At 43.9% G+C, this 24,950-nt stretch overlaps 1 protein-coding gene across 2 annotated transcripts in view; it reads right to left on the reverse strand.

Moving 5' to 3' along the window:
* Positions 1 to 24,950, reverse strand: part of plxna2 (plexin A2) — a 176,971-nt gene that overhangs the window by 136,783 nt on the left and 15,238 nt on the right. For both annotated transcript variants that reach the window (XM_031844680.1, XM_031844681.1), the window contains exons 2-3: positions 14,225 to 15,558; positions 8,968 to 9,150 (exon numbers count right to left, since the gene is read on the reverse strand). In XM_031844680.1, the coding sequence (XP_031700540.1) occupies positions 8,968 to 9,150; positions 14,225 to 15,558 (1,517 nt within the window). The remainder of the gene's footprint in view (positions 1 to 8,967; positions 9,151 to 14,224; positions 15,559 to 24,950) is intronic.

A 24,950-nucleotide genomic window follows, 5' to 3' on the forward strand; every position in this document is an offset into this window, starting at 1 on the left:
TAAAGTGGCTAAATTAAGCCGACGTGAATAAAATCCATCGGTAGTAAAATGTATGTACTGCGCGAGTATAGGTCTCCTGTTGTTGGATAACGAAAAAAGCTTCCTTGGAGACACTGGCAGAGAAAAGAGCAAGCAATTAGAGACAGAGAAACGGAGAGGGACACAGATAGAAGGAGAGAAAGCAACAGAGAGCTGTTTGAATGTGATTAATGAGATCACTGCAGGCTAGGCTGTGTCATTGTAATAGTCTGAGCACAAGAGAGAGAAGGAGAAAAATACAGAGAAAGAGTGAGGGACTGAAACAGAGAAAGGGACAGGAAGGAAGAGAGGAATACGAAGGGAATAAGAAAAGAGAAAGAAAATGAGAGGGGACAGCCAGTTGACTGACCAGGCTACATTTAACTCACTGCTATGACAAGAAAGAGGGAATGAGACAGAGAGAGAGAGAGAGACTAAGAAGGTGATGCAGATATAAGGCTTGGATGAATAGAGCGGCAGGGGCTCTCAGTCTTCCCTTAGCCTTTTAACGGTGAAGTGTTTAGAGAAGCCTGGACCAGGGCTTGAAGACAGAGAGCTTGTACTCTAAAGACACAGCCTGCTGCTGCCGCTGCAGCCCGGGGTGGCCGCCGGCCGCCTCTTTATCTGGCACAGGGTTATGAACTGTGCAGGAGGCGGTCAAGTGGAGGCCAGGTTCTGAAAGGTCACACAGACATCCTACCAACTCAATGAACAGGCTAGTCATTAGCTAGACTATAGATGGTTATGGGAATTAAACACCTATGGCAACCACAAACACACGCAAACATACTGACTCAAATAAGCACAAAACAGTCATTCTTCCAGTCTTAAGGCCTTTTCACACTGGGGATGTTTTTGTCTTGCGATTAATTCGCACATCAATTTATCGCCAATATATTATAGATTTTTCTGAGCTTTTGCACCGCAAATAAAAGGCATCAACCAATCACGTTCTCCAAAGCATTCAAAGCATACACAACACAGAGGCTCTTTATTCTGAACTAAGACAGCAAACTTTATTACTCCTTTCAACCTTGACAAAGGCAGCGTATACCAGATCGACTCCTTTCATTCTTACCTTTCACGATAAAAGCATTAGACGTATACAGTATACTGCGTTACTGTTTACCAGAGGGAACTCAATCTACTCAGAGCATTTTGCTTAAAGGAAACTCAATAGAATAGCGTACGGTTGCCTAGGCTATATATCCGTTTATCTCAGACACACTGCCAGAAGCTGCCAAATTTGCATCGCTGCAGGTATGAATAGTGTTAATGCAAAATATTCTCAGGCTAGTATTTCAGCCCGGTCACGCCCCCGGTGTGTACAGGCCTTTGGAATGCCACAGACACATGTGAATTGCATTGATTTAAATGAATCGTAACATTTATTGTAAAAATTGGTTTAACGGATAAATGGGAAGACTTATCAATCTCTACTGAACTTCCTCATTGATGTTCAGTAAAGTTCTGAAAATTTTAGCAATAGAGACAAAAATCTTTGCTAATACCAGGCTGCTGTAAAGTTGGACATTTGAACATAGGAGTCTATAGGGATTGGAGCCAGCCTCATGTGGCCATATGAGGATCTGCGGTTTTTGACACTTAAAGAGGTTGCTGCTTGATTCAGACACCATTCGTGTCAGAGGGCATTCCCCACAAAGCACAAAGAAGGCCTTCAAGTCAGACGATATTTATTGGTCATCCTGTTTTGCTGTAGAGGCTAGAAGGATGGTTGACAGTCTCTCTGTGAGCTGGCATCCAGAAGACACCCTGAGGTCCTAAATAGTGCTGATTTTACTGTAGGACATATGATTCAGCCTCTTTGAGAAAGTGCTGCAAGTTGTGTTGGGAGGATAAATGTTATTTTACTAGCAAAACAACTGCAGGCTATGCTTGGCTCCCAGCTGTTGCCAGTGGGCGAAATGGGGCTGTATTGTTCACTGTTTAGTTCAACATCATTAAAACGGTTGCAGGCAATCTAGCAGGGAGAGTTCTGAAGGTGGCTGTTAATAGTTACATATTAGCAGCTGTCATTCCAGCTAAAATGCTCCTTATGTCTCCATGCAACTTGTCAATTTGTCATTTTGCTCAGTTCGAAATGTTAGTTGCATGCTTCATAAACAGGTGTATTAAGAAAGGTGGTTTTCATTGAATTTTAAACAAAACAAAGGTTTAACAAAGGGATGCAATTATGTGCTCTGTGTGGGATTAATTGAACCTCCCCGTTCAATCTGAAACAAGGTAATGCAATGTCTATTATAGTAGGCATTCAGTAAGAAATAACAATTTGTGAGTATGATGATTGGAAACATATTCTACCTTGTGGCAATTTTGATGACGCTTTTCATTTGTAATTGTATTTCTTTTCATGTTGGCTCGAGGTTAATGCAAGCCATGCAGTGACAAAAGATATGTTTAATAAAGCTATTAAAATGATTCATTCTTTGTGCTTGCCTATTTGCAATCCCACGTGAAAGCACTAATGACCAACTGGAAACAACAACTGAAAGTAGTTATTAAAGTGAAATGAACAGGGTTTGTGTTCATATCATACTTTGTACATCATAATAGGCTTCCAAATCAGTTGTTGCTACATCATCCTTAATGCTAGTTAGAGCCTTTCTCTTTCTGGTCTGTCTACACATATGTCAATCATTTTGTCTCTCCATCTCTGTGCTTTTCCCACCTGTGCACCTCTTCTTTTCTCTTCCCGCTTCTCCTCTATCCCAATTCCCTCCTCCATTTACCAGGTTGACAATCCAGGTAGGCTACAGCAAATAGGGAGCCCAAGGCTTGGAGAGCAGAGTGACAAAAATCTGCTTAGCTGATCTCTCGCTTCCAAATAAAAGTCTAGGCTATGCCAGGCCCGACCAAAGCAGGGCCCGGACAAGTGAAGCAGGTGAGCAGCCTCTGGGTCGACAAGCAACAGACTGGCAAAACTCTCTGATCACATTTCCTCTGAGGGCCACGGATCCAAGGACGAACTCTCTAAGGCTGATTGGGGGTGAACACAGCACAACGTGGTGAGAGAGGAGTTGGGGGGGGGGGGGTTACCACTTGTCCACGAGGGCCCTGTAGGAGCAGCTGCCTGCATTTACGAGCCTTTCAAGTTCCCGACACTTTATGCCCTATGATCAGCTGCTACCCTCAGCGACACACACTGTCTGCACAACGCACACATCCTTCCTGCTATTCGGGCCAGTGTGTGAGCCAGGTGAGTCAGACATGCACCGTCTGCTACGTTAACCAGTTCAACAGGACTTGTCCACCTAAACACCTGAATCAAGTTGCCCCCTTCAGCTGCCAGAGGCATCATCCAAACCAATTCCTGATTACCCATCAGGGCATGATGAGAAGAATTAATTAGGCCGAAAGCAGCACATCATGGTTGAAGGACACAGAACCGGAAGACATTTTTTTCATGCATGGTTTACTGCTGATACAACCCAGCACTAATCAACTGCTGAATTCAATTCAACAATCACTTCCACAACGATACGTTGGGGTGTTTGAATAAAGACAACAAGGCATGTACTGAGGAAATACTACCCTAAAACTGCTGACAGAATGGTTACTTTTTAAAATGCATATATTTTCATGTTGTGTTCAAATATTATAATTTTAAAAAGCTAAATTCAGAGCACATCTATTGCCTCTCAACGTCTCTGAACATGGTGACGGCTGAGCCGGCGGCTCACAGCTAACAGCGCTAACGGTACAAAAAAACGTTGCTGAAAACAGCGCTGACAGAGCTCAGAGCATTAGCATGGGGAAGAATTGGAGGGTGAGCGATACGCTTCCGTGACGATGATATCAGCTGTAAACACCGTGTGAGTGCAGTGCAGAGAAGCTGTCATGAGCTAGCCAGCGGGGCACGCTCACATGCACTAAAGGCTATGTAAACAAAACACAGTGAAGCAATAACAACACGCACATCATTCTCTGCTCAGGTCTCTCCTCTATTTCTTTAACAAATAGTTGTTAAATGAATGCTCTGAATATTGAATAGAGAATCTTTAATGAATATAACTAAATGTAGAACGCAGGAGAGAGAGGCCATCTGGGAATATAGCCCTGCTGTCTCAGGTTCAACAGCTTTTAACTCCTGCTGCTCTGTCTGAGAGAACTGGGATGGAGGACGTTCATTCTCACTGTCTGCAAATTGCGTCAGATTAACAGGGGAATCCTGAATGTGCCTCAGACGAGCTTGCTTTAACCTCCCCCATTCATCTGATGCTGGGATGTCTTTCAATATCCAATTTTTCATGTGCAGCCGTGCCCTCCATCTCCATCTATATCAAAGGCAGTGCTCCCCGCAGCTCCTCTCCTCCTTAATGCTGTTGTTGCTTCCCACCAATCCCAGTCCCCAAGTGGGATAGATCTGTGCTTCAGCACAGAGTGAACCACACACGGGCAATTCCAATTTAGATGATGCAAGTATTGGGTAATGTGTATTCAGAAGAAAATGCAGAGCAGATCGCCTATCTCTATAATCTGACTTGCAGAGCCCTGTAGCAGTCTTTTGGTCTTTGGGTACATAGGAGTTATAATGGAGATGATGGAGCCTGGTGAGCGTCAATGTAAACCTAGATCTATAATTTAAATAGGACATTAACTCATGGACAGGACTACAAACTAGAACCAATGCATTCTCACTCAAATACCAATGTTTGGTCAGTGGCCCATTGGTTCAAACTATGAGGCTCTAGGTGTCCCTCTAGCGTCAATGGACTTATCAGAGATGGTCAGTTTTTGCTCTTTACATGTATATTGTCTTTTCAAAATAGACTTTTGTGTTCACAGGAAATATACACTATCCTCATACGTTTATTTAAAATTAAATGTACGTGTTCTAGGTTTTAGGCTTACTTAGGCAACAACTACTTGGTTTGGTTTAGGCAATAAAAGTACTAGGTTGAGCTTAGGAAAATATAGGTTTGAATAAGTATTTTTGTTCCATGAAATAAGTTAGTTTATTATTTAACTGGCTTTACTTAAGCACATGAGCTATATAAGGAAACTGTGGTGAAATAAGTCAACATTGACTTGTTTTCACACAGGACATGAACAGTGGTGTCCTCTGTGGAAGTCCTGTGTTCTGTACACAGTTCTCCACAGTTCGATTGAACAACCAACCTCCATTCCTGCCCGACCTATACAGACTTTCTCTTTATTTTTACTACTTATTTTGCTCTAAGTGTCTAATAATGATGCAGATAGGTTTATATTGGAGTTAGTTGTGAGTCCGGTGCGTCTCATACAAACGCTAAAGAGTACCTCGATGCGTCGGTATCATAGGCTGAGGATCACTGACCAAGTGGCGGCCTTTGACGAGTTAGGATTGAGAATGCGTTGCAGGAACAGCTTCTGGTGTTAGCTTACAGTGGATTAAAGGTCTAGTTTTGGTCCTGATTGGAACTGGTTTCTCTTTTGCAAGAAAACGTGCACAAAGGCCTGGAATATTGATTTCCCCTAGCAGCTTTCTGCTGAGGTGAACATCTACTGCCCTCCACAATCAATCATCGCCTCCAGGGTGCCACCCAGAAGTTCACAACCAGTTTTTGAAATCCTGATGACACTCAGACGACAGAGCTTTACTGTTGTATGATAGTACTCGGTTTCACTCTTGGTCGGGAATGAAAGTACTCCAACCTTCAGAAAATAAAGATGTGTTTGTTTGAATCTACATCACGCAGTGAAATGTAAGCACTTCACACCCTGTACACATGATCACAGAATGTGAGTGCTAATATACTGGATGAGGCTCACAACTGAGGTGTTATTGTTTCCAATATATATGCACCTCCATCCTCTTAACCCCTCTTCCTAAATCAATCCCCTGCAAAAGCCGTCCACAGGCAGCGGTATATCCGCCAACACTATCCCTCCTGCTTTGCCATGCTCCAGCTAAGCTCAGGAAACAGCGGCATACACAGGAGCCGGTCTGCAGGGAGAAGGAGAGGGTGGGGGGAGGAGCGGGATTGAATGGGGAAGTGGGAGTTGGAGGGCAGGGGAGGGGGGGATTCTTTGGGAAGGGAGCCAATCCAATTACAGGCAGCGTTGCAGCCCTGGTTTCTTTGGCGGCACTAAATTCACATTTCAACAGTCTCTTCCTCCCTCCCCCAGTACCTTCCTCCTTCTCCTATCTCTGCCTCTTCCTGCTACTCTTTTTCCTATTTTTTCCTCATCATGGCACACACTCACACCCCCTAACCATGCATCCTCACACACCCTCCCTCTCCCGATGTCTGTCTCGGTTGCATGAAAGAGGTAACGGTATAGAACTGTATCACCAGCAAAGCATCCAATCTTGTCACCCTATAGCTGTGTCATGCTCAGATCTGAAGGAAGCCTGCAGCCTCCTACCCAGTCTACACATCGAACGCAACTCTGTAGGAGCTTATCAGCCTTCTGCAGAGGAGCTGCAGCCAGGGGTCACCTCATCGGGTCACCCTATCCCTCTGGCCTCCCTGTGGCACCTGAGGGAGTGAATGGATAACACTTTTAATGTAAGCACATGCATATTTCAGACACGCTGAAACAGATCCACGCACCTAACAATGACAATGGGCAGAGCAGTCCACTTTCTTGCACTGCTATCATGCAGCGTTAATTATTATTCATTCCCTATTAAAAAAGTAATATTTTCTTTTTCCACGCAACGGAGGAAACTCACACTGTGGGCAGGCTAATTGTGGTCACTCTCTTTTTCATGCCCATTAGGTGGACAGTCAGAAGTTGTTAAATCATAAGCTTGTTAGGGGTTTCACAGAATACTCAACTAGTCAAATTCTCAGAATTCTAAATATTATAATAAAAATGTAATACGATAATGCTGGATTGATAAATAATAAATAAAAAAATATTGTTTTCCGATGCAACCCTTTGGGGGCTCAGACCAAAAGGTCTAAGTGGAATGCCTGAGAGCCTTCATTGCATTCCATTATATTTGAATTGTCACCAGCCGCCTACGTTTTGTGTTTCCTTCAAAATACAACATGTTGAGAGCTAGTGTCCATGGCATCTTTTGTAGCAGAGTACTACTAGGAAGTTCTGCTAGTACACGTGGTATACCTTATTGTGTTGTCTTGTGGATCCAGTCTTCACAAGGTTTTTCTGCTCTGGCCACTGGAATTCTAGGTGCCGTTGTCATATTGAAATAAATTGCTCCCCCCATGTTTGTGTGGTTACAGCCGTGCCCCTTTGAGGAGTACACAAGGCTAGTTTGCATGGATTCTCAAACAGGGGGCAGATAATAGGAGATAGAGGACTTGGGGTAGGGAAGTGACAGCTAGAGTATGGAAGGAAGGGGGGCGATAGAACAATATGCAAGCAATGGCTACACAGTGGGTAAAACACTCTTTTCTGTCTCATTTAATTTAACCAAGTCAAAAAAGGTGCTAAATTATTTAAAAGCTCAAGCAAGGGATTACATGAAATGAATCTTCTCTCCACCACTGCTGGTTGGTGTATTGATTTAATTATGAATAGATGGAGATCAAAATAACCCAGACCAGCACTGTTTGCGTTGCCTGGCTTGAAATAGCACAGATCTTGCCAAAAAGTGGTTTTAGCAACTCTCTTCCCTTTGCAAAGTCTTCCTCTAAGCTTAACACAGCTGTTAGCAGGGGGAGGGACGACTGTATAACCCAGTTATGGCCATGGGACACACTCCTGCTGTCACTTAAACAGGTAGTCCCATCGGAGGAGGAGCCAAGCCTTCAAACGGCTATCTAAACGTAGTCACAATTACTATTTTGGACAATATAATGTTCCAGATATAATTGTAAGAACCCATATTATTGTCATTTTAAGACCATTTTGTCACGAATATAATGATTATAAATTAGCATAATAATGCAAGCACACCTTTTCAAAGAGCATGGACCTTTAGTTTACGAAAGTATTCATTAAAATTGAAAAGTATCCTAAATAAATAATAAAATACTATAAAACCAAACAAAAAAACGACCAATAAAAAACTCTCTGGTCTTATCAACAATAACCCATGTTTGCGCAATGACCAAGTCTCATAACGGTATAGAAAATGTATTCTGGCATCATGTTGGCTAATGACAGCAAAAAGTATTGAGGTCATGTCCATATATCGCACAATAAGTTGATAACATAAAAATGATCAAGGTCATGTCCATGTTTTATAATTTGTCGATAATACGATTATCATGATAGGCGTAGTCTACAAAGCACCAGCAGTATGCAAGACAAACAACAATGGTGACACAATGCAGCCACACAAAAACACGTAATGCATTCTAAAACACGTCATTAACATTTTAACATTCGACAAACAGTCGAAGCATCAGTGCCTAGCAAGGGCAACAGCTGTTCCGAATGAATCAGCAAAATTTAGATATTTTGGATTAAAAATCTCACTCTTCATATCATCCTAAACCGAGAGCATAGCACTCATTTCCCTCGCCATTTAATCCTGTCAGTGGGCAATCTCCTCTAATACCTTGTTTCCTGTGACTGGTGTGTGAAATCTATCATTAACTGGCGAGCAGCCCTTTACCCTCTGTGGTGTATATGTATTCTCTAACCAAAACTAGGAGGTTTAATGCATGGACCTGCACTCTCTTTTGCCTCTCAGTGAGCCGCAGGCAGAAAGGTGCTTATTAAAATTAAATGGGTCAGTACAGGTTATTCAACACTGGGACACTGGAGCTCACTCAAGGAACTGACCACTACAGTGAGCTAGCCATCGCCATTATTCCTTTTCCAACACTTTGACAGCAAGCATTAAATATTAAGTAGATATGGTTCCCTTTGACCATGATCCATCTGCACGGAAATAGGACCACTTCACAGTGTCTGTACCCCATGGACCACTGGACAGCCGGAGTCTTTATGTATCACAGTGATGAAAGGTGCAGAACAACAGGCCTTTAACTGCTGGGTGAGAGAAGGAAAGGAGCTGGTGCTTACCTTCTTTAGGCGTCCACTCTTGGTGCCCACGAAGGCTACACAGTAACCATTGTAGACATAGGAGGTGACAGAAGTCATTCGGTCCCGAGTCTCGGTGTAGAGAGTGTGACCGGTCACCAGCTGTGAACCACCAAGCGGCTGGTTGATGTCCAGACCACAGAAAGAGTCGTCAATGGGCACCGGCTGCAGACAGAGATAAGACAAAAAAAAGTTATAGAAATATGAATGAAGGACAAGAGATAAACTGGAAGATATGAAGCATTAGAAGAAAAAAGAGATCATGACTAGGAGACAAATGTGTCACATAGAAACCCTTGACATGAAATGTACTGTATGAGGGGGAGCGACAAAAATACCTCAGAGGAAAGGCAGACTCGGAGAAGAAGACATTAGGAGAGGGGATATGCTGAGACGCAGAGCATTATAAAAGAAGACAGCTCGGTAAGGAGGAAAGATGAAGGTGACAGAGTGAGACAGAGAGAGAGAGAGTGATGGTCTAAGTTGTGAAAATGGTAGCAGTGTCAGAGAGTGTCTGAGATGGAGATGAGGAAGGTGAGAGGGGTGAGCATGAGAGAAAGCGGGAGGGAGGTCAGAGCGAGGTGGAGGTGTGCAGCTAAGTCTCCCAGCCAGACAAACGCTTGCCTTTCTGTTCCACTTGGCAGACATGCCTCAGCTCCGCCTGACTGAACTCCACCTTGCTCTCACTGTGGCTCATTACCCTGGCCTATCATCACACCTCTGCAGGAAAACACATGCTGCATGATAACTATGCGCACCGGCAAACACACTACGTGATGACTGTGCAACCATGAGATAGGCATCTAAGCGAAGAGGCTGCAATAAACTGTATTTACCCATTCATTAGAAGAGAATCACTGCCATAAAGTCTCATTAAGTTCTGGGCGTGACTGTACTGTATATCTTACACGAATTTTGTAGAGCCACGACTTGACTCCACCCTGAAGATATGAGGAGCTGGTGAACGAGGAGCAAGACAGCGGTCGTTCTGGTGTTGAATCAGGTCAGCTGAGAAAGTCTGAGTGGCAGTGGCCTCAAAGTGCCATGTGGAGTAAAGGGAGATGGCCAGGCGGGCTCAGGCCCAGCACGCCTCCCATGTATACATCCTATAGTAGCTTGCACACAAATTCCATCTCATTCTCCCTTAGAAATATATATATATATATATATATATCCCCCTCCCTTCAACCCCAACTCATTAATTCTCTATCTGCCACTACTGTATGTCTCCATCTCGTCTTCGTCCCTGTCACAGTGTCACAGTGGTATAAGCAGACTATGTTGAGTGACATTTCCCACTATGGGAGGCAGCTCAGCCTCTCACTACACACCATGGCTGTAAAACCTTTCAGTACTACGCAGATTTTCATGAGTGGAGCAAAGGCAATAATGCTGACAGGGAACAATCGCCTCCGGTCTGTTGTCACGCCCCCCAAACTGTATGGCATTTCCTTGTATTTCCTTTGCTCAAAATAGCACAGAGTGCTAGGGGGTACACCACTGCAGTATTCAAATTGGAGAAAAAAAAACATCTAAGCTTACCTCATTTTTTTCTGTTATAGTTCTAAAGTAAAATGTGCTGTATATAATTGTTTAAAGCTTGTTTTAAACATATACCGATTAGACATGGACACACAGAAAGAATCAGATGGGAAAGCAAGCATCTATCTTGTGAAACAGCTGTGAGTTCCAGACTTCGGCTTATCAATAGCTGCCGCCTCAAATGCATGCAGCTATTCCACATATGGTCTTTTGGGAACAAGACCATTTGGTTCTGATTATATCTAGATTGTTTAGATGATGTACGCTTAGCAGACTTGGCTGCCAAGCCTGATCCCCATGGATTGCACGTGGTTGAGTTTTCTTGTACACCTTCCTGCTGATTCTTTTTCTGTTTCCCTCTGCCTTATCACAAATCTCACAAGCAGTGAAGAAATGTAGATTTGCCACGTCTCAGACTGTTTCATACAGATTACGTTGGTTATCTTTAGCAGAGCTGTGGTGAGACCAAAATAGACTGTAGCCCTGTGCGATTAATCCTTATCGAACAACTCGCAATACAGTATAATATTTAATCTATGCTGAGAAAACAGTTTGGTCTGCTTCAACATTTGACTGCATAATCTTGTAAACAATGACACAAGACGTTTCATTTGGTGGAATCTGAATGAAGGATGAATTACATGTGACGGGATATCTGCTCTCAGATTTTCCCTCCCCTTTGCTCTCATGAGAGGTTAATGTGTTGGTGGGGCATGAGCAAAAGCAGGACAGGATGATAGTGTTAGTCAGAGAGAGACACACACACACACACACAGACACACACACACACAGACAGCTTGATACTGAAAGAATCCTATCATGGCTGTCCTCCTTGGGAGTGACTACAGAGTTGGTGTGAGCCACCAGATGGCAGAAGGCTGGACGGCTGAGTGATAAATCTTTGATTGGCTGTTATGTCTGAATCCCCTGGCTCAGCCTCAGTTCCATTCCCAGCCCCAGCCTCAGCCTGCATGTAAGCGTGCACACAGTGAAATGTCCGCAAGACGGGAATGAGGGCTGGGGATGTAATTAAGGTTCTCTGCTTTCAGCTCACTGGCTATACCTGCTGTAAGCAATGGACCAGAGGAAAGGCACCGGGACGGCATGTGTGTCAGAAACCAAGCGAGGTACAGAACAAACTAACAAAAACAATAAATAAAATCTCTCGAGTTGGTCCAACCTTGATTCACCTCATAGTTTGATGCGCCTGAGACACAGGCGCTCTAAAAATACCGCACAGTGAGCATCGGGAACATGTTTATTTAAGAAATACAAGATGTGAAACATGCACTTTAAAGCAGCCACAGTGAGTTGGGGGCTTTTAACAGAAAGCAGACTAAACATGTTTGCTTGGCTGACATATCTGGTTGTTAAATATAATTTGCATAGGCTTCAAGAGTTCCTCATCAATTGACATCTATCTACATTATCCATATGGATTTATTGGCTGCTCATTGAGCAAAAGGACATGGTCTTAAAGACTGCCTTTCAGATCTTCCTCTCGCAAAGCTTGTGGTGTATAGTGTGAAAGGAGTGCAGAAAGCTATTGGCAGTGCATGCCTAAATAATGGAGTGGGAGGTGCAGCCTTGCAGGCAAAGGAAAAGAACAGAAGTATAGAGACAATTCCATTCAAATTAATGTAGCAGGATGGTAAGCATGGCGGCCATTTTAATGTGAGCAGTTGCCATTATGACCAGGCTAGCTACAATATAAACTAAACCGACATACGGCCTCACCGAGGTGAGGTTTTGCAGTAACGACTCAAACTAGCAGTGGAGTTAATGCTTACAGCTTAATCCGCACACTCTTGTTACAGTGTAGGGAAGCACATTTCTATCGGCCAGATGAGTGACTTTGTTCGGCTCGTTTCGGTAACCAGTGTAGCATTAAAGTATGGTGGATTTAGCTTGCTAATTCTGTGACGCTTTATTGCTACACTGGTTACAATGCTACACAATGAGCTGAACAGCGGGCTGGTGGCCAGCAGCAGCAATGGGACTAACTGTCTCACTCCCCACCAGGCTGGAGAAGTAAAAGCTATCGAGCCAATTAGCCAGCCACCTGTCTCCGGAGCTGAGCCGGCTCTCTTCCCGTCGAGCTGCGCACTTTTCGGTCCCACTACGTGTGCCGTCACTATAACATCAATGTACTAGTCAAATCACCAACACTCCTGATCTATTTCTGTGTTTTCCAGGTAACGGCTGGCACCTTTTAGAGCACACTGAGATGATCAGGGACTCTTCTGGGAAACTGAAAAAAGGTTCAAATTTGAGCTCCCACAGATAGAAAGCCTCCCAACCTCAGCATTGTCATCACTATACACCATCTCTCCTTCTTCCTCCTACTCGCCGTCTTCCCACCTCTTCTGTGGCCTTCTCAGTCGAGCTAATAAAACTCAAAGCTCCTGTTTGAGATAATGTCCCCCTCCTCTTTACAATCACCTCTGACATTGTGCTAATAGGGAATGTACTGATTTTAATAAGATTGGTCAATTGAGTGACCTGGGGGGATTAGCAACAAAGGAAGCTGATCAGTGGCTCTCATCATAGTGAGGTTAGGGACATCATTAAACCTTAAAAATACATTAAGACCTACGCTAAAGCCCCCCTCCCCAAACACACCCACACACAGTAACGGACTAGTTACACTTACTTACTTACACTGAGCTACAGTAGTCATTAAGTCTGAATCATCTTAAATTCCTAATAGCAATTACAGAATGAAAGCACAGAGGACTGTATCCCCCTGGGAATGAAGGAAAATCAAGAAACGTAATTCTGCTTGACAACATGCAGCAGATACATGTAGTACAAGATAATTGGGGGTTTCCGAAGAAATAGGCTGGTGTGTGATCCCACCCACCCCCGGGGTGGAAGTGTGTTTATTTGTATTGTGCTCGAGGAGATCATCACTTTGATGGTTGTCAAGAAAAATAAATCGGCCCTCGTTCATGAATATCTCTCATTGAAATATACTTGAAAGTGCATGTTCTCTGATATCGGAGCTGCAAAACAATTTGGCATAATTACATGTAGTGTGAGAATCATTTGATAACAGAGGGTATGCTGTGCAAGGCAGTCAATAGCATTTCCTCATGATTGCTGTGTTTATTTTCACAACAGCATACGCCCTCAAAACTTTGAACACTGTGCTCTCTAGGCTCATTGAGAAGTGTCGGTCATTCCCTAAATGTTCACTATCTTATTTTAAGGAAGGAAACAAGATGCAGATGTTGTTGGACAATTGCATGTATTATCCTCTACTGCTTATCAGATTCTGCTTCACCTTAAAGCTTGACCTTAATTTTCAGGTTCATGCTTGTAGTTTCGGTCTCTACTAGAACATGTATATGCTTTAATGTTCAGAAAATACAGGGTTTTTTTTGTCTGTCTGAATATATATAATATGTATTCACCCTCTGTTTGAAACGCTCTATTTTAGCGCATGTCTCTTTAAGCCACCCTGCCAAAAATGAATGAACTGAAAATGACCTATGTAAATAAGAATTTACATTTCCCTCTAAGAGCAGCCTTGGAGCGTTGATAATGTGTACTGTAATAGAAATGTCCCTATTGTCACCACATGGAAGACTCATATTTCAGTCATTATCATTTCCATATTGTGAATATGTAAGAGGTGCATTCTGTGTGTAGAGTACATCTGTATATGTGTGCATGTATGAACATGAACACTCACCGCTTTGGTGCACTGCACATCTTTCCCAAGCAGCCAGTTGAGCTCCAGGTTTCCTTCTCCCTGGTAGCAGGACTGCAGGCGCTCCTTGATACGTGCGTTGATGTCTCGGATGGTGAAGACGCAGAGCGCCGAGTCATCCGGTGGGCGATGGAACTGCTTCTGGCCCTTGGAGAAGATGGTGAAGAGCACGTCATCTTGGGCGCTGATGTTGAGCGAGACAGCGAGAATGCGGCCTGGCTTGCCGAGGTAGGCGGCCTGCAGCAGCCGGTACTCAACGCCGTTCTTCACACAGCCAATAGGCAGAGAGACATAGGAGTGAAACTTGCGATCGTCTTTGCAGAGGCGGACAATGCGAGAAGTGTAGAAGAGGTCATTGGTGGATCCGCTTGATGACATGCTGTTCTCTGGCGTCTCGGGCTGCACAGTCAGGAAGTAAACAAAGCTGCCACTGGCAAAGCCGTAAACATAATAGATGTCAAAGTGGGAGACCAGTGCCAGTGTGTCTGATGGTATCTTGATGAGGGAGGACACAAAGTCAGTGTGCAATTCATAGTCTAGCATCGCAGAAGACTCTGGATCACGGGGCAGCTTTCGACTGGAGATGGTGGGAAAGTAGTCCTGTTTTCCGTCTACTGCTGTGCCAATAAATAGTGTGCCATCCTGGCCCTGTGAAGGCACAATGACCCCGTACATAGTCCCAGTCTGGTTGACACTGGAGAGGTAGTGCTCCTTCTTGTGGGAGGGCTCCACTAAGATAAAGAGGTCATCCAATCTGAGGAGTTTGCAGACACCCTGGTAGAGGCTGCCACAGGCCAGCAACCGATTTTGGGAATAATCAATGAGGAGAAGCTTGTTGACATTGTTGGTCGAGACAAGGGGCTCAGAACAGGGCTGGACAATCAGAGGGGGGTAGCAGGCCTTGTTGTCATCCTCTGGGCCTGTATCATGGGAAACGAGGAGGGTCAGGTTGCCTGAGAGCTTGTACACACGGTTGACTGCTCCGATATACAATGCCCCCGTGGTCTGGTGAACCGTCAGGTGGTTGAACGCCCAGTCCCGGCGTTCAGGGTGGAAACTAGTGAATGTCTGCCCACTGCACAAGGCAGGGGCCGCTAAGAGCCAAAAGCTTAGCAGAGTAGCCATAGCTCCTACTTTAGGGTCAGGCGATAAAGTCCTGCGTGTAGCCCGCCGGCCCGCCATGTTTGATGGGCCTGCAAGGAAACGGCAAAGGAAGCAGAGAGAACGAACGAGGCGAAGAATGGAAGGGACCTTCGCCTTTCTGTTGTTGAAGGCTAACTTGCAGGTCAAATCTCTGCAAGGGTCTTCACATGTTTCTGGAAAAGAAAACAAGAAATAAAACGATTTTAGATATCACATTATGACTAACACATCCTACAAAAGGAAACACGTCTGACTAAATGGAAAAGCCTCTTATTAATAAAAGAGCTTTCACTGTTTGAAAAGGTCAAAGTTCTTCGTCAGTGAGGCGATGAGCTGCGGAGAAGAGAAGTGGAGGTTTAAAGACACAATGAGCGGAAACCATCATGGTGCACATTCCAAAGGAGTTGCTGAAGGGGGCAGGACACCAACGGAAATGAGCCTGACCTGACTCATACTACCTCTCACGTTGACACACACTGAGCAAGCGGTTTCTAAGAACAAAACTGCATCAGACTCACACAAAGCCTTGGACACTTGGCAATGACTCAGCAGACTTAAAGTAAATTGGAAATAATAATAATTTTGCATGTTGTTACAATGATTCTGAGCTCCAAAAACATTATGACAGTAATATTTGTGACCATACCAGAAAACATGAATTAAGTTTTGATAAAATGAAAACAATAACACTTTAAAACAATAACACAAACATAAGCACACAGCGGAAACTCCTGTGCTCGCTCCGTCTTCAATTAATTTCTACCCCCTCCCTCACGTTTCTTACGCTGACTACAACCGATCAACCAACGCCCCCAGCATTTGTTCCCTTTCCATATCCATCTGTGAAAACATACATCAGGCAAAGTGTGCAATTTATGCAACCATGCTCAGCCTGTGCTGCAGAGATCTCTCTGCCATAAACTACGAGACCGAGCTCTGTGCTGTCTGTCCCCGGGAGTTAATTATCTCGTCCATTGGAAAGGAAGGCCTGGATCTTATTACTGGAACAAAGTGAGAACAAATTGGGAGCCACTTCCACACATCCCTCCCCTTGCTCTCTGCTCTTTACAAGGCTTTTACAGAATCTGAACCTATTCACGATTATTCTTCAAAACGTTGCTGTTGTTGTTGTTGTTTTTTTATCATTTGATTCTATTCATCTTCTGCTGCCATGATCAGATTGTAGAGGGATTAATCACTGGCGGCACTGCAATCATCTTTAAATGAATCACCGTATTACACAGTTCCCTCATAAAAACACCAGCCAACAGTATAATATACAGGATGTGTATGTGTGTGTGCCTCGTTCTCATAGTATTATCAGTGTACTCTATCAGAACCGAGCACTGTGAGGGGCTAACAAGTGGAGACAATGGCAGTGCATCCCAAAATCAAGTATGATTAGGCGTAGCAATTCAACAAGGGTAATTACTGCGGAGCTGGAGGAGGTAAGCTGGGGAGCGACACGGGGGCGCCAGGGGGCTCGAACGTGTCAGAGATGGCCCTACATCGTTTGTCATGCTCCAAATTTGCATTTCCAGCAGTGAGGGCGCAGGGAATCAACGGTGAAGGATGTGGCTGGAATAATCAGCGACTGCGCCTTGAATTAACAAGCAACCGAAGCATTATATAAGGAGCATTACATAGAGATCCTACGCACCCAGGCCACTACAGGCCACTACAGCGACTGTGTTAGAGGCAGGTTTGATTTGCAGAGCCGATTTGGGACTCCCTCTGAACCGTGTCTGTCCTTTCATAAACCTCGTTCCAGATTTGGTAATGGCCATCTTGGGGGTCCCCCCCCCCTGTGATCAACGGGTACGCTACTCAGCTCAGACTTAAATATAGACCCTTAGGGAGTGTATTGATCCATGTGTCCATAAACACAGGTCCTAAGGCCCAGTCAAGCTGTTCTCGGCGTGTGAGCAGACGGAGGTGTGGGAGGTGCTCTGTCCCAGAAGCACTTTATTAGCATGGTCATAAAAGTGCCATTGCTTCTGAAAAAACAGCAAGGGTCAGACCCCCACCTTCACTTTCAGCTGCCTGCATGCTGCCATGCTCCTTTGTTTAGGTTTGTACATGCTGGATGTGCAAAGTGGATCCCTTTGGTGGTATAATCAGCCTCCTGCTGAGCCAGCTTTTTCCTCAAGCCCCGCAGCCTTTTGCCCTTTAGAGTTCTCGCTACACCCCCGCCTCTTAATCGCATGTGTGTATAAAACATTTACTCCCATCCATCTTTTCTTCCTCGTCTTTTTTATTTCTCTCCTCTTCCACAGTTGTTGGAAGAAATGTATGCATCGCTCCCTCATGTTGTGGCAACAGCTGCGGAGGAAGAAAGTGACTGAATGGTGTAAATAAAAGACTCAACAAAAGGTTATCCATTCATATTGCTGTCAGTAACAGAGGGAATGAAGAGCCTTTGTTTAAGTTGATTGCATGACCACCTCTTTGTTGCACTTGACAGAGACTTCTCTGTACCGTGCAGCTGAGGAGTAAACTTGAAAAGAATAAGAACAACACCAGATCACCACTAGCGCTCTGTAGTTCAAAGCCATGTCTTTCTGTTGTTTATGAGAAGTCAGAATCACCCATATAGAAGAAAATTAACATATAAATGCAACCAGGAATGATTCATTGAAAACATAGTTACCTACTGACCTAGAAAAAAGAAGAGGGCATGACTAAGTTAGCAGTGAATATAATTACCGGTAAGGTAGAACGAAGGCAGCATTTTTGGCTTTTAATTGCAAATTTCTCTCATCAGCTTTGTAAATTTAGCTCCTGTTATGTGAGAAACATCTTTGCCAATGGTGCTAAGGATCTAACAGCAACTGACTAATTGCAATATCAGCAATATTCAAACACAAAATGAACAGTTGTCTATCTCTGACAACACAAACAATTGCTGGTTCTGATGCAGGAAGGAAGATGGGCTGACATGACGTCAACCGCTTTTATATATAAAAAAGTGGTATATATATATATATATATAGATAGATAGATAGATAGATAGATAGATAGATAGATAGATAGATAGATAGATAGATAGATAGATAGATAGATAGATAGATAAAGTGTATAAAATGGCAAAAATAAACTAAAATATCAAGATCATGGTTAGTAGATTTCCATTCTAACACCAGGGTTCAGAGTTAGAGGTGTCATGTTTAATCTTTATTTAAGTAAATTTATCTGGAGTTTCGCCCACCTCCTCTGCCGCCACCCAACTTAACTCCTGTTTCTTGGGTAATTTAAATTCCACTTGTGCTTGAGCTCATAAGCTTTTATTTTTACCTGCAGTTACTTTCTGGCACGTGATCGGTACTGCGCATGTGCAACTCTCGCCAGAGATGAGAGGGAAAAAAGATGGTTCACTTCTGAGCTACTTCTATCATCAGCTCCGGAAAAAACAACGATTAATTTAATTATTGTTCAACACTTGCTCAAGAAGAGCCTCGAGTCAAGAGAGACCAAAAGCTCTTGCATTCTGGCACACACGCAAGCTGTGATCATGGCTCGGAGAAAAGCCAGGTTTCCCCCCCCCCCGCAAAACTTCCCATTCGTAATGAGTAGTCAGGCTCACAAAACACTGCTTTCGCACCCTCAGCTGCTTCTGAGCGCTTGTTAAACAAACTGGTCCCACTGTTTCTGGTTGTGTGGGTCCCTGTGCCAGGATGCTGGTGATTTCCCCCAGCCACTGGGCAAGATACAGCGGCCGTGCCAACTGCGGTTAAAGGGAGCTGCATTGTGTCTGCTTATCTCACGAAGAGATGCAGAGAAGCAGCGGACGGAATAGGCGAGGCCAGGAATGAAATGAATGTGAAATGATAAGCTATGCAAACCATCACTGAGGGTTGTGAAGACAACAGCCCGAGGGCAGTGCAGCAGCCAGCAAACTGAATCAGAAAAGAACAGGCTTCAGGATGTGGCCTCCGGAGCAGGAGCAGCTCTAAACCTCTGTCACCCTGGAATAGGCAGCAGGTCTTCTCCTTTTTTTGTCCCTATATCCTAAGCTTCTTAACAACGCAGCCAAATTTGCTTGATCTCCTAAATTCATATTTACAGCAATTGTATTGCGAAAGATAAAGAACATAAACCAAAATCCGTTCATGGTGCGAAATCCATTGTTGTTGGATAGGAAACTGAAATAGGAGATTGTAATTTCATGCCTTGGATTAATGTGTTATTCCCTGAATCATTAATGTAAAGCGTGAAATCCTAATGCTTAAGTAAAAGTGATACACTACAAATTAAAGAGACAGCTTGGAACAAAAATCAACAAACCAGCTAGTCAAGAAAAGGTTTTAAAACATTTTGCCGTGGCCATTTGCACAGTAAAAATAAAAAGTTGAATCTCCCCTAAAGGGAAATCTTCTTATATAGGAGCCTATAAAAAAGCGATTAACTGCAGAGGTTAGTCCATTAGTCTTCTCGCTTTGCTGCTATCAAGAGCAGAGATAATGAGAGGACTCGCTGGCATCTTGAGTTGTTGAGCTGGAGTTATATTTATACATTCTTTTGTCTCAATAGGAAATGGATTTCTCTGCTCCAGTGCCAGCTCTATCCAACAGCCTCCAAGAAAACTCAACACATCTATTCTGCATCCATCCATCCTTCCAGCCACCACAAGGAAATGGCACAGTAGCAAAGTAGGGGGTAACACCCATAAGAAACCAAAATCCCTCCAGTAACTGCCATCATTTCACTGTCTGGTTCCCTGTGCTGTCCTGTTGGAGGTGGTTTATTATGCCTAATATTTCCTTTCCGGGACAGAATTTTAAATCAAACAACATTAAAAAGAGGAAATAGTCACAGAGACATGGAATCAGAGTAGTGCATTCACTGCTGTAGCTAATTCTTACTCATAATGATTTTTAACTGTTTTGTTTTTGTCCATCTTAAGGCATGATGTGTGCTAGAGCTATTGCTAAAAGAGCTGTAATTCACTAGTGCATGGTTAATTAACATGGTTAATAATATGCACTTGTACACAATTAAGCATCAGCTCTAAAGGTACTGCAACAGAACACTTTTCATCCATTTGTTAGTGACCCATATCAGTGCACTTGCTCATGACTTCTGAGTTCAGAGGCCAGCAGCGAGGCCTTCGGTTGTCTTTCACTGAATTGCACCCATTGAAAGCAGTCACAGTACTTCATTACGCATCAACCTCTCAGAGTTAACTCATATGAAAGTGCATTTAAACACACCCCAAATAAAAAATTGTGAAATGTTCCACAAAAAAATAAAAAAGTCCATCACGACACGAGAATAATCGAGTCTCTGCGTAGCTGCTTATCCCTGAATGCAAACAAGGGCGTGTGCATATAATCTTTCCCTTTAACCCCTTCTCTGCTGAGCACCCCCCACCCTCGCTTCACACACTTCAAACTCTGTTTGAACAAACACACACACTGCTATCAAAACCTATGAAATCCACTGAGAGAGATTACAAAGTCATTGTTATTCTAATGATTTTTGTTTCCCCTCCCACAGCCTCCTCCAAAACACACACACACACACACACACACACACACACACACACACACACACACATTCACTCTCACGCTCTTTTACAAGCTCAGACATGCACGTATCCACACCCACAATCAAAGGCATGTGCACATACAGACACGGGCACACATAGACGTTCATAAATTATCCCACTTCCCCCCCCCCACCCCCTCCAATCCTTGTTTCCGCTGACACAACAAACAGCCTTCGTGTACTTCTCTTATTAAATTGGAGGTTGAATCCTGAGGCGTGATCTCAGTCCCACTACCAGTAGCTACGCGCTGCACGCCTCATCATCGCTGTCTGTCATCCTGTGAAAGCAGCTTTCTATTACGACGTATTTCCATAAATCTAAATTGTAAAGAGCCTCAGCGAGAAGAGAGTGAATTCTCGGCGGGCGAAAGAAAATAAATAGAACGGGATGTCAGCGGAGGCCACAGGATCAGATAGCTCCACTCAGCTAACATACTGAATCGGGCTCTTTGATTGACAACACACACATTTGATCAAATCGGAGGGCCTTAACTATCCCTGAAGCGTGTTGCCGACGCTGTACAATCCTGTCACTTTGAGAGTCAATATAGTGGTTTAATGAAAGTCGGACGCGGAAGGATGCAATTGTACAACATTAAAAGGTGAAGTACCTGTGGTGTTTTGTGGTTGGTGAATTTGAAAATGAATCATGTCCATATGAATTATTAAAGACAGGACATACGCAGACACATGGGACCTGCACAATCTGATCTCCTGTAATCCAAAGTAAATTGTATAATATTCTATGTTATTTGATCAGAGAGGCCTAAGAGGCTGTGATCTCTTTTTATCAGACAGCACTACACTGTTAGGTGTACATAATATTTATAGATATATTTCATGGTAAAAAAAAAGCTGTGGCTGTAAAACGGTGGAAAAACATTTTATTTCCTATAAATCCGTTATTTCTTACGTGTCCTCCCAACAGTATTAAGAGATTGTTTTATCAAAGAAAAGCAGCTAACAAAGCTCTGCTAATTTCATTTACTATAAATTATTCACAATTATGTTGTGGCCACGTGCCGTCCACATCTCACTAAGATCTGAACTGAATGAGAGCCAGGCCACCGCGGCACGTGGTCCGGCTGATCGAATCCCAAAGCGAACAAGATACAATTCTTGGAGCGTCTTGGATGCGTCCTCCCGGCACGATCGAATGACAAAAGTGAAGAGTGTAACCACGGCATTTATGAGTTGTTGAAGCAGACAAATGGACTTGGCTGGTGAAGGTAGCAGGTGCAAAGGACAGCCATAGGGGCATTGGTCTGAATGAGCAGGCAATTGTGCATCCTGTGTGCAGTAGACTGGAATGAAATAAATGAGAAGCTCAGTTCGTCTGGCTTTGCTGCATTCGGATTACATAACTCACTTATGTGAACAGTTTAAGACCAGCTTTGGTGAGGGGCAGCCAAGTCAAGAAGATACAGATGACGTTAACCCAAACAAGGGCAGACCACAGCATGACCTGTGTGTGCATGTGTTTGTGCGTGCACCAGCTTTAGCATATTGCGTGCAGTCTATGTGCTCTCGTTTGTGTTGATGTATTTGCTTTCTTTATCAGCAGTCTCTCCCTGCAGAGGTGTTATCTGCCTGCATCTGCACTGTGCTAAACAAAGCGTGGATTATGAACTTTGGTGTGCAGTTGTCCAATCAGAATGAGACACCGATGGACCCAACCTGCTTTCCAATAATCATGCCAAATCAGCAGTTGAAGAACCAACAAACCGCGCTGCCAGTTAGCTGAATTGTGTAAGATTAAGGCTCGTTCCATGGAGTGTGTGTGTGTGTGTGTGTGAAACATTGCTGGTTCAGGCAGACTACGGAAGAAGGTTGTGTGAAAAAATTGGCTTCCATTTTAGCCTCATACATCCTCACCCTCCTGCTTCATCATTCGTCTCATTGGGATCAGAGTCGGGCTGGAGCATAGCTGACTACCTCTGGAGGGATTGAGAGAAGAGAGAAAGAAGGGGAAGGCGAGCAATACAATACTGCAAGAGAGGAATTGAGACAGAAACTGTGAATGATGACCTGTGACAGTGAGCGAAAAGGACAAAACAGTGGCCCCCAGTTTGAGTGTGCGAGAGAGAGAGATGGAAAAATGAAAGAAAAGCAGGGAGAGCAGAAATAAAGAAAAGGGGAAGGAGAGAAGGAGAGGGAGCCATGGAGCCAGCTCCAGCTGGGTAACAAGCCGTTACGGCCGCAGTGGCAGCCACAACTCCAGAAGCTGGCACTGTACGTGCACTATTATCTGGAGCAATTTTACACAGCCCGGCTGGCACAGTCGAGAGGGGAGGGGGTGGGACTGGTCAGAGAGCAAGAGGAGTGAGAAGAAGCAGAGACATTTTGAGAAAAGGAGGTGAACAAAAATCTACACAGCTATTTTTTTTCAACAGCTGTATACTACCATTACTGTATGGATGTGATATGATTGCTATAAATCTTATGATAGCATGATATCGTATTGCTCATAGACTCACATACTCACCAATACCAGCATTTTAGGCTGTAGAGGAGGTATTTCCAATATCGGTATTGGTAACTAAATGTACACTATATTTACTCATTAGACAATGAGACCTGTTATTTCACACAACAGACACTAGACACAATCCTCAACGGTTATGTAAGCGTTTCTGAAGGAGGCAGGGAGGATGATGGGAATCCTGTCAGTCAAAGTAATCCCTTCAATTTATCCTGCCACTGTTTGGACTGTATGATATAGCCTGGTCTAGCTCTGTAATCACACGCCGGCTGAGAGGATGAGGCTACTCTGGGTTGGCACTGGAAGCGCAGCAGGAAACACACTCATCTACTCAGCTCCAAAACATTGTACCAGAGATCACTGTGAATTGCTACATGGCTTAAAAGGCATATGCCAGACAGGTGAGGTATATGGTGTGTATGATGACATACAATAGCCATGGACCAGGGCTGTGATCCAACACTGAGCAGTTAAAATGACAATTATGATGTAATACAGACATGTGACCATGAACGGTTGCTGGGGCAGCTGTTTCCATACTAAAATCAATTATCTGTCGATGCAATTAGCATGACAGTAGAGTATGTGTGATCTCTAATCCCCAGCTGGCAGCGTGCACGGCATTGACACAGAAAGAAAAAAAACTATACACACAAGTCAAAGACTCATAAAACACCCTCTGTTCCTCCATGAACCTTATGAGAGTTAAAGCCCAGTTTTCAGTCAAATGATAAAGCAGGAGATGGTTGTTTGTTCATCTCAGCTGTCATGCGTTTGTTTGATGGTTTTGTTTTTGGGGTGTTAGTGTGTGTGTGTGTGTGTGTGTGTGTGTGTCTACACAAGTCGGCGTCTTTGTCTGTGTCAGCGTACATGTTGATTTTATTCCTCGCGTTCATCCAGGACAGCTGACAGTTTCCTCTGGGACTCTCTCCGCTGGGTTAATGATGTTTACAGCTAGCCACGCTCCTTCACGGACATTTTGACAAACACAGCAAGACTGTATAAATAAACGCTCATTTCCCGCTGTCACATAGGAGGTTTGGAAATATGGCTGTCACCGGGTCTTCCAGTCCGAGCTCCGGCGCAAGTCGTAGTCCACTCAGAAGCCCAGTCTGCTCAGGGCCAGCAGTAGCGCCAGACACACGCTTATCTCACTCTCATGACTTATTGCAGTGGAAGCACTTGTGAGGGAGTTAAACCGCCTGACCCCAACGACCCGCTATTCTTCCCTCCAGACGAAGCGCGAGAGTATAAACATCACACCTCCTGTTGCTCTGTCTTTTTCGCCAAACTCGATTAAGGGTCAAAAAAGGCCAAACATTAGGGTTTAACCAAAGCCGGACTACCTCTGTGAAATAATAACACAGATAAGGCTTCATGTGGAAAAGTGAGGAAAGAGCTGAGTGCTCGTAATGTCAGTTCGCAGTAGCAATGATAACAAGACTTGGCCTGAACATTAGCGCTAAAAACATGTCATGTCATCTGGTAAATAATATTGACATTTCTGCAAAGTAACACAGGGAATTCCAGTTAATG

This window comes from Anarrhichthys ocellatus, unplaced genomic scaffold, assembly GCF_004355925.1.
Source record: "Anarrhichthys ocellatus isolate YVR2014 unplaced genomic scaffold, GSC_Weel_1.0 scaffold5, whole genome shotgun sequence".
NCBI classification, from domain to species: domain Eukaryota; kingdom Metazoa; phylum Chordata; class Actinopteri; order Perciformes; family Anarhichadidae; genus Anarrhichthys; species Anarrhichthys ocellatus.